The sequence below is a fragment of the Thermobia domestica genome, chromosome 10 (genome assembly GCF_964235325.1).
Source record: "Thermobia domestica chromosome 10, izTheDome1.hap1.1, whole genome shotgun sequence".
Classification (NCBI taxonomy): domain Eukaryota; kingdom Metazoa; phylum Arthropoda; class Insecta; order Zygentoma; family Lepismatidae; genus Thermobia; species Thermobia domestica.
Genome location: NC_137463.1, coordinates 270644291 through 270661981, shown reverse-complemented (window position 1 = coordinate 270661981; position 17691 = coordinate 270644291). Strand labels below are relative to the sequence as shown.

The window sequence follows — 17691 nt, the reverse complement described above, 5'->3', positions numbered from 1 at the left end:
TAAAACGAATAAGGGCATGTTTGAAGTTGAGACAGAAAACATCATATTTGGAAACTGTTCCCTCCTCTTACATTTTGTTGTAACTCTGATAATAACAGAATTATCCTGTGTCACGGGACTTTTGAGACATCCTGTATATAACGTTTACTAGGTAAGATAGGGTAAAGATCGTACCAAAATTGAACGAAAGTCGTACAGCGAAAAAAAGTGTTTCTGAGTATTCAATCCTTCATGTTCCAGCAAAATTTCGAAAATTAATACAAAAGAAGACTAGAAAGCTAAGGATCACTTCTCCTGGCGAGTGAGAGAAAATAGATACATATAGCTCAATTACCTATATACTTATATAATATGTATGTCCATGTTTCGCAAGTAATTTTCAGTCAATATAAAATTTCAGCGTAATTAGTTTTCTCGAATAAAGATCACATACACCACTGAGAGATCAGGAATAAGCTTAATCTATGTTACGGCACTAGATATATACTTATATAATGCATTGCGATCTTATGAACTTGTATAAAAACCAGAATGTATTTAAAGTGAGACGCGAACTATGCAAAACATCGGACTTCGAATCTAACTTGGTTGGTGATTCGATCCGAGACCACACATAGCAAAGATGAGTGCCGTAGTTCCCACTACAAGGTTCAGGAAGTTTGTCTTATAAAGTGATGTGAAACTTTAATAAAGCATTTAATCAATTTGAAACAAAATATATTATGGTAATAATTTACTCTATTAAGATAGTGTAAGTTATATGCTGTTTTAAAAATAAGTCAAAGCAGAATATATTGGATAATAAATGATAAATTGTAACATTTCAATTTCGGTACGTTTAAATACACTCGTACTGCTATGTGCTGCATTATCCGTTAGGACGTATTGAACAATTCTGGTTCAAAGAAGGAAATAAACTACTATATATTACGGGAGTTAATATAATAGAGTTTAATACTATATACTGTACTGAGGCTGTATGAGACAGTCTGTTGCTGAAAGTGAAACATGGGTTACTATTAGGATTTTATCCCAGGTATGATATACCCACTGATAATTGAACCTGGAATACACGCATGGAAAGTATTAGCGTTAGCAAAGTAGCTATGAAGAAGTACACCTTACCATAATTCTAAGTCAAGACTGAAGGCAAAATTAAGCGGAAACGACAGACTACGATAATAATACTTTCACAATTTTAATTCTCACTATTTATTTCGAGACGAGACCGAGATCGAGATAAGCATCTGTTGACCGAGACTTTGATTTTGGTTCGAGACGAGATCGAGACCGAGACCGCTATTTATCAACTGAGACGAGACCGAGGCTGTACAAACTCTCGTATCGATACCATCCCTAGTTTCGATGTTCGAGTCCTGGGATGAACATAAATAAGTAGTTCTATGCATTCCATTTTAAAATGGGGATCACGTGCACAGTAAATTTACCAGTTGTATTGGATAAAAAATAACATTTCCAGCAAATTAAGCACGTTATGTAGGGGTCAAAATGAAATCTTTCAGTTCTTTTACGTCCCATACTTATGCTGGTTAGGCTAAAGGAGACGCTGATGATGATAAATGAATGAAATAATGGAATGAAGAAAGTGGGAGGAAACGGGAGAACCCCGAGGAAACCCACGCACACGGTGTTTGTCCACCAAAGTTCACTTGGCGGGGGCTGGGATCGAATCCGGGACCCCAAGCACCTGAGGTGAACGCTCTACCACTGAGCCACCGCGGCCCTTATATGTAGGGGTCAAGTAGTTTGTAAGTTTCTACTAATTGAAATTTTGTATTTATTTGTTGCATCCGTCTATTGCATTTTAAAGGGTATTTGGATAGCAGCCAGGATATTGATGCCGCTGTTTGCAAGCCAGTGAAAATGCTGAGCAACAGTTACCCCAGGAACCTGCATAGCTTTTCTGAATTTAAAGTATATTTTCATGGATTAGTACATTAATTTACAACATATATAGAATTACAACTAAGCAACTCTACTCTAGTGAGGAAAATTGTATGGAAGCTTTTTCCCAACTCTCTCCAATTTTAATTTCTTTATATTTATTTTACTTTATATTTTTATTTTTATTTATTTATTTATTTTTTTGTAAGAAAAACATTGATAACTATTCTATCAGGCCTTGTTTTCATTTTGTACTAATACACAATAACACACTGAGCAAGGCTATGTGATAATATGTAAAAAAAAAACAGTATCACGTAAGAGTTTCAACACAATAACTGTGTCTTCATCAGACTTCCACTCCTTCTCTGATGAAGACACAGTTATTTTGTTGAAACTGTTACGTGATACTGTTTTTTTACATATTATCACATAGCCTTGCTCAGTGTGTTATTGTGTATTAGTACAAAATGGAAACAATGCCTGATAGAATAGTTATAGGACATTTTTCCGGAACTGACGAGAAAAATTGACAAGTGGAAGGATAGTAAGACTCGTAAGATTCTCCCAATTCTATCTTCAGTGTGTTCACTTCTAATGGGAAGCATCCAATTCATTTAAGTTCATCACAACAAAGCGCTTTTGCTTCTGCAGTTTAACACCATTAACTCGCGTGGTAACACAATCTTTTTTATCAGGATACAGCCAACTGTTATTATCTTCATAAAACGCCACTACTTTAGTAATTGTCTCACCGCCAATACCTGTCTTATGTCTGTTACCTAACTCTGGTAGAATACCTTACTCATTAAATAATTCTGTAGTAAGTCGCACCAAACGCTCTGCCACATTAAATACTGATGCTATTTTAGATCTGGACCAAGATTGGGGAGTAAACTGATAATTTTAACTTTGTCATATTCCTGTGAAGGAGATTGTGCTTAGTTTCGTCGTTAGGAGCTTTTGATTTAAAACATAATTCTAGGTTTGTTTGTACCTTGCTTCTTATCTGCTCTATGTTCGATTTTCTGCTGAGGGTGTTTTATCTGTGGTTACGTTTCTTAATTATGATGAAGGTGACACGCCCAAACTTCTGCAAGCAGCATCCAATTGTTCTATATTGTCGCGTGGAGCAATATATTCGTCTTCACATTCAATTAGTTCTTTGTTCTATTGTGCAAAGATGCGTTTCAAGCAGTTCATACAGAGAGACTGTCCAGGAACTAAACGTAACTCTGTGGAAATATGTTCTTAACGGGATTGTTCTAATGTTATTTCTCGTAAGTTTTTCTAAACAGTTGTTTTGTGGTGTCTCAAAGGGTCACAACAAGACTGTCCGTACAGTTGACCAAGTTTCAAGAAAAACTTTTCTTGATACTTGCACACAGTTGTAACTTCTGAACTTACGCACAACAAAATAAACTGTTGATTTTCTTCACTAAATGCACTAAGATTTCTGAATTCTTTTGCCACTGTATCATACACTGTTTTATGACATTTTTCGTTCATGTACATTTCTATGGAACACTGTTCCTCCATGTCCGAAATACCTACAACTGAAACATTGAGATCTTAAAAATATAAATTCACATAACACTTTTATAAATCCTTCACAAACTTGAGCCACTTGCTACAGATGTGAACAGATAACTCACTACAGTCAGACTGACCGGTCACATATAGCACAGCTACACTGCCTGTCTTGTAACAACAGTTGCGACTATAACTGCCCAAAGCCTATAATAACGTAGTATAGCCATGAAAATGTTCGGGTATAGTCTGTTGCAACTATACTATGATACGTGTAAAGCTATCAACGACAAATAACCCTCTACATAGCACTTCTTCAGTGAGCCAAAACGGTATCATTGCAACAGAGTCTGTTTCGTTTTTGAGAGGATATAACATTTAGTAGTAAAATACACAAGAATGCCTTTTATTTGTGATAAACATACACAACACCACCACATTCTATGCTAACTTGAGAATTTTATCACTAGCTCCATTAGAGTTATTTTAACCCAAACTCGTTTTTTTTTCGACAAAACCATGATTTTAAAATAATCATAAAATCAAAAGGTCAAGAATATCACGATGGATATTTTTTCAGGTCAAACTATTGACATATCTCTTGATAGTACAAACTAAATCAAACTGTGTATACCAGTCCTTCCTACTTATAAACATTGCAAAACATGAAATTTCACCGATATTGATGTTTACGTTTGCTTGTAATTTTCTCATAGAAAGGAGAAACAGGTATATACCTATAGGCCTAATTTCTACTTCAACCAATTACCAATCAATTTTTTTTAAATCCTTCTCGAACAAGTACTTTTCCCTTAATGAACGTTTTTGTTAACCCATACAATCCTGAAAGTAGGCGCGCGCCACATAACAAACATGACCGCCATTGGCTAACCGCCTCAGATACAAATATTGCAAAAGCAGTTTTAAATTCTTAAGCCATGAGGCAAACAACTGAGTAGGTTTCATAATTTTCAACAGTCACTTCGAATTGATTGATCCACGGAGAAATAAATGGAGTCAATTAGTTTATAGTACTATACGACCTATTGGTTTCTTTTGGATAAGATTGATACGAAAAAGAAATGATTGTATGAAAAAAAATGCCACAAGTTGCAATTTTCCGTTTTCTTGTATTTGCATACCACGAACATTTTCTTAAGGAGTAGTGTATATATCTGGTAAAAGTTTCTATATTTTAATTTTCCTTCCACTTCGTTGTAACAACTCTATTAATACTTTTGTAAAGTTACTTTATTATCTCAAGCTCCAATGGCTATAATTATCAAACAATGTGCACGTACGAGTATTAAACATCTTCTTTGGTATGATTTGTTATGGATGAGTTTAATATTTAAATATCTTTAGGAATAACGTTAGTTTAGCATTTCTGATGTACACCAAAAATGTAATTTAAACATGCATACGTACCAGTTGGAGTGTTGTTTATTTTGTGCTAACTATACACCGAAACGAAATATATTCATAAAATTTTAATGAGTAGATTTGTCATATATTCTTAAATGTTAATGCCAATATTTTGAGTAATTCAGTTTCAAATATGTTCATGGAACAACCTATCGTTCTCTTTTCTGTTCATAAATATCACTGTTCGTTACATTTGTTTTTTCAAACCTTATATGGTATGTACGGACGACTTCTCGTCCGTTATCTTCAACTCCCTGCGTATTTTTACACCTCTTTCTATTTGTCTCTTTGTTAATGGTATTAACATGGCCAGATTTAGATGAGATGGACGCCTCTTATATAGATATGCCTCCGACTATTTTATATTACTCGTTGCTACAGTGCTTAACAATGATTTCCATCTCTAATTACTTAAACCTATTCATATATCTTACGATATATGTTTTTGCAGAAGTCACCACTTAAGTGATTAAAGCTTCCTATCTGATCAATAAGACAGTTTTTTTTCTTAATCTCACTTATTAGCGTACTGATGGATAGTCGAATTTTTATTATACTTATATGTTAGAAATTTCATGTTAAATTCTGCTTTATATATCCTCCATTAGAGCATTAAGCCACCTGTGCTTTATCATGTAATTGACTACTTTTTCTTATGCAACAACGAGGTTCTCAAGGATACACGCTGCTGTTTTCGTGGGCCCCAAACTACACAGTAATTGAGTAGTTGTGAAGGATTTTTGTGAATCTGCTATTCAGCTTACTAAACATATGACGAACGGTGTAAATTAATTTATGGCAGTGATATTTCTAGCTGTGATCATGCCTTTTTTTTAACGTAAGAACTTTCAATAATCGTTGCCACCGTGTAGGAAGGAGAAACTCTTTTGACTAAAATCACAAGATATCTTCTCAAATGTAAACAAGACATCCGTTGAGAAAAGGATGATTTTTGCATCTATCTGGCCTTCAATTAAGCTGTTTTAAAAATATTGTGATAATTCCAGACTATCGTGTTATATAATTGGTTCTTAATTTACAGGAAAGAATACTGATGAATTTTGAAAACAAAGTTTCGGGTAATTGAGGTGAATCAGTAGCGTGAGGTGAATTGAAAGAAAACTTGCGTCGCTAAAGGTATAGTTGATTTTTATAATAGGAAGAGTTCACATATTATTACAGCAATAATGAAATCGAAATGTCTAACATACGTGGGTCATGTCGCTTGAGTAAGTAATGCGCTGCGGAATCGTAAGATTCCTGTTAAAGAAAACTCCATACAGCCGGTTATGTATATCGAAAAACGATATTACGAGTATATTATACATCGAGATGAAAGTGGGTGATATCAATCCACGGTATGTTGGTTTAGTTCAGGATGACATGTAAAAAAAAAAAAAAAAAAACTTTTTTTCCGTTTAGATGAATCGCAGAGTGAATGGTTTACGTATATTACTGAATGGGTACTAAAGTTTAACGGTGAATGGTATATTCTATTATCTTCTGGCTTTAACATTTGCTGCTAAAATTACACAGTGTACTACTAATTACTATCAAAACTTCAAACAAAAATTAGGGCTGTTGCAAATATTTAACTCTTTTGGGTCCTGATTCATACTTTCACGAACGTAATCACAATAAATATTTTATCTGCCTGAAACCAGCAGAACAGCCACCTCATCACGAAGGTGCAGCCTCTGCAACAAGAGTGTTCAGAAAAGCAAAGCATTATTTCAAGTTTTCAATTTCACAGATTGTTCAATAAATACAACCAAGGTAAACTATCCATGTTATACCGGGTTCAGGACTTGTGCAGGCTCTCGATCTTCTTTCTGGAGTGAAAATTGACTGGTTTTGGGACCCATTTTTACAAAGAAGGGAAAATAGCTGAGACGATATAATTGAAACGTGTATTCTTTTCTTTTTAATGCATTAATAAAAACGGGGAAAGAATATATTTTCTAAAACGTTATTTCAAATGTAAATTCCTTTTTTATCTGCGTTCTTATAACGGTTTATAAACATTGAGTATTCATCACAACATTAGGTATATAGTATCATATATGTTTTACTTCCTCAATCAGTTGTTCAAAAAAGTCATATAATCACGAAGCTCCTAAAACTACATAGTTATACTTAGTGAAGAAATTTGACAAAATCTTGTCCCGTGAATATTGTAGTGTAATAACTCATGAATGAAATACGTAATATGAGTGTGAATTATGCCGAAAGAAAGTGATTAGATATATTTTTTCCAAAAGTAGATTACTCCGCGAAGTAAAGCGATACGCCAGGAACTGAAAAGTTGCGTCGTTTAAAAGAAAAATTGTGAAACTACTTTGTTTGCCCGAAGAAATTTCTGAAGTCTTATGCCAAAAGAACCTCTGCAGTGTAAGTCGATGCACATGTTAAAATTTTTAAACAAGACTATGCGTTGTGTTAAAAATGATTTTTCTTCTTTTTTCTAGCTTCCACTTCCTTCTGCCTTTGCCAATTCATATGAACTTATTAAATGACAAACGCTACTGCCTCTTAACTCGTAATTCTCTCTCTACTACATTTTTTTCGTATGATTTCTCCTCTTTTTGTGACTGGCCTCAGTTAGGGTGAGACGATGCTCGCCTTTAATTTGCATGATACCTAAAACAAACTTTAAATCATGCCTTATTTTTTAACTTTTCCTTTCTTTTTTCCTATTGTTCTTAATTTTTTCTTAAATTGCAAAGATACAACACAGCGCACACATACCCATGCGTACATACATATACCTCAGCAGAAAACACCTTGCATAACTTGTAAAAGTATAAGCTGAAAAGACAAAAGAAATAATTGCAAAATTATTTAAAACAAGGGTTTATTTTTTTAATAGTTATCTCCCCTGTGTGAATTTATTTATTGATGTTATTTATAACTTCTTTCCAACTAAAAAAGAAAATTCTTTGAAATGAAATTAGACTTCGAGATTTCTAATTTTTCGTTAGTTGCCAGTTCTGTAAAACAACATCAGAAATGCTTTGGTCTGTCGGAAATTCTCTCATCAACTTTACAAAATCTTCTTATTTTCTCTCTTCTCCCTTTAAAACACTTGTTACATTTTTAAAGCCCTTGCACCACTAGCAAAACACTAAAAGGCACTATACGCTGGCACTAACACAAAGAAAGAACGTGAGATTTCAAGTTCTGAAAGTGTCATCGGAACTTTTTTTTATTTGATTAGTTTTATTTTCTTCTAATTCTTTATTTCATTATATTTGCAATGTAGGGTGTGGGTCTTGCTAATTTCTTCTTTTTTCATTTTATCGTTCCTTTCGCAAGTTCCTTGATATGTGTCTTGCAACAAATTGTAATTTTTCTAATTTCATTTTATCGTTTATTATAGTTTGTATATTATCCAATTTTTACTTGGTCTCTTATTTTGTTAACGGTCCATGTCCAAAGATGTATCCTATTAATTCACTACTTATTGTTCCCATTTCTTATTTTTAAGTTTGGGATAATGGTTCTTGTTCTTTGTCCCTTTATTGAATCCCTCCATTCATCTTCCCATTTCCGTTTAATCAGTTAATATGGTCTTCGGTGCTGTTAACTCTCCCGTGACTTCCAGTATCTTGGTTTTCTCATTATTCTTTAGCCATATCTTAATTCATCTTCCTAATATATGAACGTTTATGGATTCTTCATTGGCCAAAAATTTATTTTTTCTGCAAAGATAGTTTTTATGACGACATGAGTTTTAATTAGCATTAATCGCTGCACTCTTATTAATTTTTACCTTAGGTTTTTCTTTAGAAACAATCTATGACCCCAGATTCCGGCACAATATTGTGCAATAGACATTAGAATAGCTTTGTTATACAATTTAAAAATTAATCTGTCAATTCTAAATTTTTTTATAGCGAGTAATTAGAGTTTGTTGGCTATTTTTTCATCTTCTCTGCTGTTTCAGTTATATGTTTTTCGTAGTTTAGCGGTTTGTCTACCCATACATCTAGATATTTGAATTCATTCACAATTTCTATTTTAGTGTTCCTAATTTTGATTGTGAATTTTTCTGTACAATTTGGCCAAATACTGTAATTTTCGTTTTATTAACCGATAGAGTTGATTTATTTTCTATAAACCACCTTTCTAGATTTTCTAATATATTTCCTTTTTGCTTTATTTCTTTTCTTGATGCTGTCATCACAATTTTAAAATCGTCCGCATATCCCACTAGACCTAATGTTTCATTTAGATTGTTTCGTTTTCTTAAGCATGGTTGCAAAGTAATGTTCCAAATTGTAGGTCCACATATTGAACCCTGTGCGCATTCTTTTGTGCTTATTGTCGTTATATCTTTTCCTAGAGATTTTAATGTAATCGTTCTGTTAGTACAGTAGTCCAGCATAATTTTCTAAAGAGCTTTACTAACTTTTAGTTTTTTGAATTCTTTAGAAAATGCGGGGCACCATAGATTGTCAAAAGCACCACTATAATATCGGCATAGATAACAACTTGGTAGTTTTCCAGTTTACCTTCTTGAATAAGGCCAATTAGTGTTCTTACAACTGTTTCAGTGCTTTTTCCTCTTCTGGAACCATACTGCAATTTTTCTTAATTTAAAATTCTGATTTTGTTTATTGTTTCCACAATGGTTCGTTCGGAAAGTTTACTTATTACATTTAATAAGCAGATAGTGCGATAGGAATTTTTACCGTCATTTTTCTCACATGACTTTCTAATTTGATTAAATTTGCTTGCTTCCACCTTTTCGGAATTCGTCCGTTTTCCTGAAGATCGTATTGTGGACTAAAATTTTAATATATCAAAATATTGAAAGCATAGTAAAATTTAATATATGAAAACAATCCGAGGATATCAAAAACACCAACAGTTTATGTTACACTGTTTCAAATACAAAATTTTAGAAGTTTTTATACCCTTCCTTTGTTTCCTTGTCATTATAGTAACAGTTTCTGGTAGTTGTAATTGCAACAAGTTCTCGCATTGACTAAAGTTTCTGTCGTTTAATATAATTTATAAATATTATAATTGACTTCCAACGTCCATTTTCACCTATAAAATCATGTCCATTTCATACTGTAACGTATGTACTTGAGTTATATCTGATTTCTAATTTTTAAATGTAAACATACATCCAGATATTGAAACAAAATGCATTCTCGTCTTTGGAGAATATAACTACTACGGAAAACGCTCGATTGTTGTAAATTCTATATTTCTATGACATATGTAATACTTCAATAGTATGATATTTCATTTTATCACGAAATATAATGTACCAGTACTTGTGAACTCCTCATTTTTTAGATGCAAAAGAAGTATAATACAAAATATGTATCTTCCTATTAGTGCTGCACTTTATATACCAACGTTTGCATCTTTGTGGAGTTTCATATTATTTATTCCCATTTCGTGTTTATTTAATTTTTTGCAGATTCCGTAAACATACTCCCTCCAGAAGAGCCAATACGTTCGTTACACAAAAGGAAAATACTTCTCATTCTGGTGAGGGATCTTGTACTAACAAGGGATTTTCTCGATCACATTTGCCGATACAAGTATTAATTAATACAGAAGAAAAATCTTATACATGCCAAGAGAGTGAGGAGGAATTTACTGATTGTTCTAATTTGGCAACACCCTTAATAATACATACCAGTGAAAAATACCACACGTTCGAAGAGTGTGGAAAGGAATTTACTTGTGAAAATTTGGCAAGACACATAAGACTACATACAGGTGGAAAAGCCCGTACGTGCCATGACTGTGGAAAGAGGTTTACTCATAGTTCAAGTTTGGCAGCACATATGTTAATACATACGGGTGAAAAATCTCACAAGTGCCAAGAATGTGGAAAGGGATTTACTAAGCGTGGTAATTTGTCAGCACACATGTTAATACATACGAATGAAAAACCTCATACCTGCCAAGAATGTGGAAAAAAATTCACTCAACGTGGTAATTTGGCAACACACATGTTAATACATGCAGGTGAAAAACCCCGCACCTGCCAAGAGTGTGGAAAGAAGTTTACACATAGTTCAACTTTAGCAGTACACATGTTAATACATACGGGTGAAAGACCCCACATATGCCAAGAATGTGGAAAAGGATTTACTCATCGTGGAACTTTGGCAACACACATGTTAACACATACCGGTGAAAAGCCCTACACGTGCCAAGAGTGTGGAAATAGATTTAGTCAACTTAGCAATTTGTCAAGACACATGTTAATACATACAGGTGAAAAACCCCGCACATGCCATGAGTGTGGAAAGAGGTTTACTCATAGTTCAAGTTTAGCAGCACACATACTAATACATAGAGGTGAAAAAAAACACATATGCCAAGATTGTGGAAGGAAATTTACTCATCGTTCAAATTTGTCAATACACATGTTGACACATATAGGTGAAAAAAAACAATCATGTCAAGAGTGTGGAAAGAGATTTACTCAACGCGCAAGTTTAGCAGCACACATGTTAATACATACAGGTGAAAAATCTTGCACTTGCCAAGAATGTGGAAAGAGATTTACTCATGCTTCAATAGCAACACATATGTTAATACATACAGGTGAAAAACCCCACATGTGCCATGAATGTGGAAAACGGTTTATTCAACGTGGAAATTTGACAGCACACATGTTAATACATACCGGTGAGAAGCCTCACAAGTGTCATGAGTGTGGAAAAGGGTTTACTCAACGTAGCAATTTGTCAAGACACACGTTAATACATAGAGGTCAAAAACACCACTCGTGACGAGACCGTCGAAAAAGGTGTTCCTTCGTAGTTCAGGTTTGGCAACACATTTTAAACATAGTGATGAAAGACCTGTAGGTGTTAAGAATGTGGAAAGGAATTTACTGGAAGTTCAAATTTGGGAACACAGTTGATTATATATACAGCTGAAAGAGCCCAAACGTGCCAAGCATATGGAAATTCATGAACTCATCCTGGAAATTCGGTAAGAGATGTTAATACATATAAGTGAAAAGCATTACAGCTAAAGAGAGAGTGGAAAGAGGTTTATTCTTAGCTCATTTGGCTACACACATGCTAGTATTAACAAGAGAAAAACCACCACACCAGCAAGAACGTGGAAAGGGATTTACTTATACTTCCATTTTTACAACACATGTTAATATATAGACGTGAGAACCTCACAAGAGCAAGAAGTGTTAGAAGGAATTTATAATTAAATCGTATTATGCAGAACACATGCAGCTAATACCTCATACCTGCCAAAAATTTTGAAAGGAATTCCAGGAAAAATCGTTTATGGTAAAAAAAAAAAAAAAATTGATTATCGTATACAGGAGAAAACACTCACAAGTGCCAAGAGCGTGAAAAGGTATTTATTAAGAAGTTAGATTTCGCAGCACCTATGTTCATGCATACAGTTGAAAGAACTTACACGTGAAGAGTTTGGAAAGGAGTTTTGTACAATTTCCATCTTCGTAACACATTGGTTCACACGTACAACTGCAGGGTGCGCGGTAGCTCAATGGTAGAGCGTTCACCGCCAGTCCTTAGGGTCCCTGGTTCTTGGTGACTGTGTGATACATTGTGTTATTGAAAGTAATTTAACTTAGTTTTATTTGCATAATCATTTGTGTTTATTAAATCATGTTACTTGACAAAGGAAGAAGGAAACAGGATTAGGAAAAGTATTTACATTGTTCATGAAATATCTTTTTTGCGAAAAGCAAAAAGTGCAATTTAGTAGTATTACGTTAAAGAGGTTTTACATAACAAGTTCATTATATAACTTAAATAATCACTATTAAATCAGAATTTTATTGCCAGAATTGTATACGGAAATATTTGTAACACTGTAAGAATATTTGTATTCACTTCTTCCAGAAATTTCTTAGATTGACAAAATTTAAATTAACTGGAAGAGTGCGTCTGGAGATTTTAAGGATTTTTGTCACCAGAATATCCTTTCTCAACAGTTTCCACGTGCTGGCTGGAGCCATTGTCTTGAAGTATCTCTGAAATCTGCAATCTCATGTTTTCGATTCCATAAATCGGTTCCCTTGAAAATAGTGTTAATAAAAATCGAGACTCGAGAGAACGCGGACTGCAGAAGAATATCCGACGTACTAGTAAAACTAATTCATTTAAGTCTTGAATTGCTCGAAAAGTTATTGAACGATTCTTGCTATTAAGTGATATTTGATTACCGAGTTTCATTCTACCAAGGACATTTTATAACATCCGAAGTAGAGGTGCGGAAAAGGACTCTTGGCAACATGGATCCAGAAGTACTCAAGGTATGACATTATCTTTGGCCAGATTTCCTTTCTTTTTTTCCATCCAATCTTTCAGACATTTAAACACGCCAAACCTAAGAACAATAAAATTTATGTCCAATAAATTAATCTAAAATAAACGATAAGCTTTTCTCTATAGTTTTCATTGCATGCAATTTGTCTAACTTTTAGGGGCATGTACATAAGAGAAATTTCAGATATTTCTCAAAGTTTGGTCTGGTCTTCTCTCCTAAGCTACAATCCCCACATTCGCTTCAGACCAGGCTAACAATATATAAGCACGAGGTTGATAGCTTTCCTTAAATTCGCTGATTCCCTTATACATGTCCCGAATATTTTTATTTTTACTAATATCTTCGAGTTCCTTAATTTTAGCTTTCAAAATATCGCGCTTTTTTGTTCTAAAAGTTTTGGAAGTTTCCCGCCTGATATCAGCGAAATTTTGTGTAATTATTTCATTCGGATCTTGCAGCCAGAGTAATTTTGCCTGTTTTCTTTTCTCTACTAGATTAAGGCATTCCTGGTCAAACCATGGTTTGTTCCTACGTATTTCCGCGTGTTCCAATTTTGCTATTGCTGAACTTTTAATGCTGTCTCTAATTTCAATCCAAGTATCCTCAACACTAGTGCACTCCGAGTCTTCTAAAGCCGAGAATCTATTCGAAACTTTAATCTGATATTCCTCTCTTACCTGGCTCTCTTCTAATTTCTTTAAATTAAATCTCTTCCTTTTCGGACATTGAATATTACCTTTATTGAACGATAATGTCCCTCGTATTATCGCTACTACCAGGTAGTGATCAGTATCACAATCAGCCCCTCTAAACGACCGGACATCAATTATGCTAGATTACCTTCTTCTATCTACTAAAACGTGATCTATTTGATTATATGTTTTTCCGTCTGGTGATGTCCAAGTGTATTTATGAATGTCGTGATATGGGAATTTTCTACTCTTCACGATTAGGTTTTTGGATGTTGCAAAGTTCACGAGTCTAACATCGTTGTCATTACTTTCCTTATGCAGACTTTCGTTCCCTGTAATCGGTTTGAAAATATCCTCTCGTCCTACCTTCGCATTGAAATCCCCGAATAGAATTTTCATATGGTATAGCGGGAGTTGGTCAAATATCCGCTCCACTTTCGTAAAAACTATCTTTAATATGGCCACCCTTATCTTCAGTTGGAGCATGTACATTTAGAACAATAATATCACACCACCTTAAGAGTAATAAAAAGTCTGTCAGTAACAAATTCAACCCGTTTAATTGCTGGTAAAATTCGTTTGTGAACGAAAAACTTTGTTCCTAATTGGTGATTTTTATTTCCTTTCCCGTAAAAGAACGTAAAATTTCCGGAATTCACAGTTCCATTTCCTTCCCACCTAACTTCCTGAACTCCTACTACGTCGATCCTGTATTTCTCTAACTCACTCGTTACGGATTTTAACGCGCCTGCCCTATAAAAACTTCTAATATTCCATGTTCCAAATCTCATGTCCATTTTCTTTTGCTGAGGTCGTGCCAAGTTATCAGTCCTTGTCCGAGGCTTTTGTGAATGTTTCTAAACAAGTGCCTTTTTTTACAGGATGAGGTTAGCCTTACCCAAACTCCCAAGCTGGAGGACCACTCCTAGTCGTCTGTCCGCGACTACTTATTCAGTATATTCGCAGCTAACCTCTATATCTAGAGGCCTTCTCCTCGATCCGCAAACTGAGGGCGCGCCATGCCGTGGTGACAGGAATCCACGTTACACGGAACCTACTTTCCATTATTAATTCTAATTGACAGGAACAATAAAATGGCAATTTTGTCAATATTTTTCTGAACACTGAATCGATTTAAAACGAATGACATCAATAATAAGTTATTAAAATAAGTCTGTATTTCTAAGAAAAGATACTTATGTAACGTTTCAAGTGACTTGCATAGTAGTGAGGGTGATCGACTAAGATGGGTAGCTTGCTCGGATGTTCCTGAGTTTGTGTAAAGTATGATGGAAAGTGTTAAAGAATGGCTGGAACTGTTGATTGTTTTAAATGTGTGCCCTGATAGTAAAATTGCTTCAGTGAAACTACTGTTGAAATTTGGCCTTCTAATTAGGTATACGTCTTTCAGTGAACAACAGTAGGCCTATTAGTACATTCGTTCACGATTTATATAATGTTTTTTGACTTCAATTCTTGATATTTCCGTTATTTCCCCAGATGAAAGGTGATAACTATTAGCATTCAGAAAATAAATCGTAGTGGAAGGGGTTAACAAACGAAGTGTTTACAGATCCAGACAAAATCCTTGTCAATATTGGCAAGAAATTTAATTGAAAGTGATATCTCACAAGAGAGATTTAAAATCAAACGTAACAGAGTAGATTTTATAATTAAGTTTGAGTAACCACTTGTAATCATGTGTATATCCATATATATCTTATATGTACAATTTACTTTCTCTGGATAAATATTACGAAAATCGGCTAAAGGTTACTGTTCAAAATTCTGTTTTCCTGATAGTTCCTCATAACCCCGTAAACTGTTTACCAGTTTTTAATTTGAAACCTGTATATATTTTATCCAATCACATATTAATTCCTGTATGATTTTGGGCGAGAACACAGGAAAAGATGAAACTCTTAATACCCGAGGCAAAGCGATATTGACCGAGAACATGTATATATGTTAAAAAGTACGAAATTAATTCAGCGGATTTAGTGTGGTGTGCTGATAATTATAAAAGCTTAAGTAGAAAGAAGATTTTTCATCTCCAATGTTTTTATAGACCCACTCCATTCTTACAACTTTATTTTTTAAATATAATACTTCATTAGTTTACAAGTGATAAGAAAGGAAACAATGTGACACGTAAAAAATGCGAGAAATTTTATAATGCATGACAGTATCGTACCCAGAAAATAACTACCTGATTCATGCCCAATTATCAATGCAGTGGAACTAAAAGTGTATTCTGTTTACATGGAGTGTTTACTTTAGCTCCCGGCATAAGTACACGAGAGGGAAGTTTCACTCAAGGTATGTGTGTGTTATGTGATTTGTTTGTGTGGAGGGTAATTTTCCGTAGGAACACGCCGTAACCCCACCCAAGTCTGTTATGTGCATTGTGTTTGAGTGTGTTTCCTTGTAAACGTGAGCGTGTGTTGATGTCTTGTGTCTCACTTCAACGTCTGATATAATCCACACAGTAGGAAGCCGGATTATAGGTCTCCATACTATTTCGCTTAGACCAGAATTTTCTAGTAAACCCTCTCCTATACCGATCTTACGTTTTAGTGACAGTTTGTTCATCTCTTCAACCTAGCAACCATATTAACATATGCGTTCTATTTGTTTCTTTTCCATGTTTTAAAAACACACTGTTTTTATTCTGGCTTATGTTAAAATGAGTAACGTCAGGTAGGTTTTCTTACATAGTGTTAATCCGGCTCTGTGATTTGAGGTAAAGAAAAAGCCAGGTCTCAAACCAACAACACTTGCCGGTGATTTAGCATCCCATGATAGCTAATTGTAGGTTCTACTACCACCATTTAAGACTCTCTTTCTCCCTCCTCGCACATACGAGAGCGTAAGGCGGATGTATTCAAGCAGTGAGCCCAGCATTAGGACACCAGGAATCAAATTTGTGTAAGATTATTCGTCGAGCTTTTTAAAAAATAAAGAAAAAAATAAGACAATTCGTCTTTCCAAAACTCGTATGTGATCCGTTCCTAACTTCCAGTCGGTAACTGTACTATAATTGTTGAGGTGCGAAAAAACTTTCCTTATGAGGAAAAGGTTAATGTGCATTGTACTGCTTGTATAAGCTGAGATTTACTTAACGGAATCGTAGGGTTTCATTTCACGATTATATTTTACCTGAAAATCACCTTGAATAGTTAACTTCTATTTTGTAATCTTAAAAAGTTACAACCTATTTTTATAAGCATTACAGTAGTTGTAGATATTCAGCTAACATTTACCGTTATGAAAACGTTTCTTGGTAAACAGTAGGAGATAAATTCAGGAGGTTAGGATGAAACTACGATATTCTTGGCTTTCAAGAAGGTTAACTTCTGAATACGCTAATGTGAGACATTACATGCCATTATGTGTAATTATCACTCAATTTGAACAATATGATACGGATGTTTTACCAATCGGCCAAAGGCACTTGATACTAAGGATTGACTTAAACAAATTACGGACACTAGAAGAAAACCAATTAATAATTAATGATTTAAGATATGCTTCAAAATATAAAACTTTTTTGTGGTACTCTATCCATCACGACTCTGGAACTCACTAAAGAAATAATAAACACTTCTGACCAGAGTATATACACTTGTTTATTAAAAACTAAATTCCAGTGTAACAGTTTCAACAACGTAACGTTGTCTTCATCAGACACTAACTCTGAGTTAGTGTCTGATGAAGACAACGTTACCTTGTTGAAACTGTTACACTGGAATTTAGTTTTTAATAAGTGTATATACTCTGGTCAGAAGTGTTTATTATTTCTTTTTTGTGTGATAGAAGATAAGCAATGGAAACAAATTAT

The 17691-nt window shown here is 34.3% G+C and overlaps 1 protein-coding gene across 3 annotated transcripts in view; it reads left to right on the top strand.

The window, feature by feature from the left end:
• LOC145663236 (uncharacterized) overlaps nt 1-16866 on the top strand; it is a 355902-nt gene extending 339036 nt beyond the window's left edge. For all 3 annotated transcript variants that reach the window (XM_081729611.1, XM_081729610.1, XM_081729613.1), the window contains exon 3: nt 10298-16866. In XM_081729611.1, coding sequence (XP_081585737.1) covers nt 10298-11627 — 1330 coding nt within the window. In that variant the 3' untranslated portion in view covers nt 11628-16866. The remainder of the gene's footprint in view (nt 1-10297) is intronic.
• Nucleotides 16867-17691: the final 825 nt, after the last annotated feature.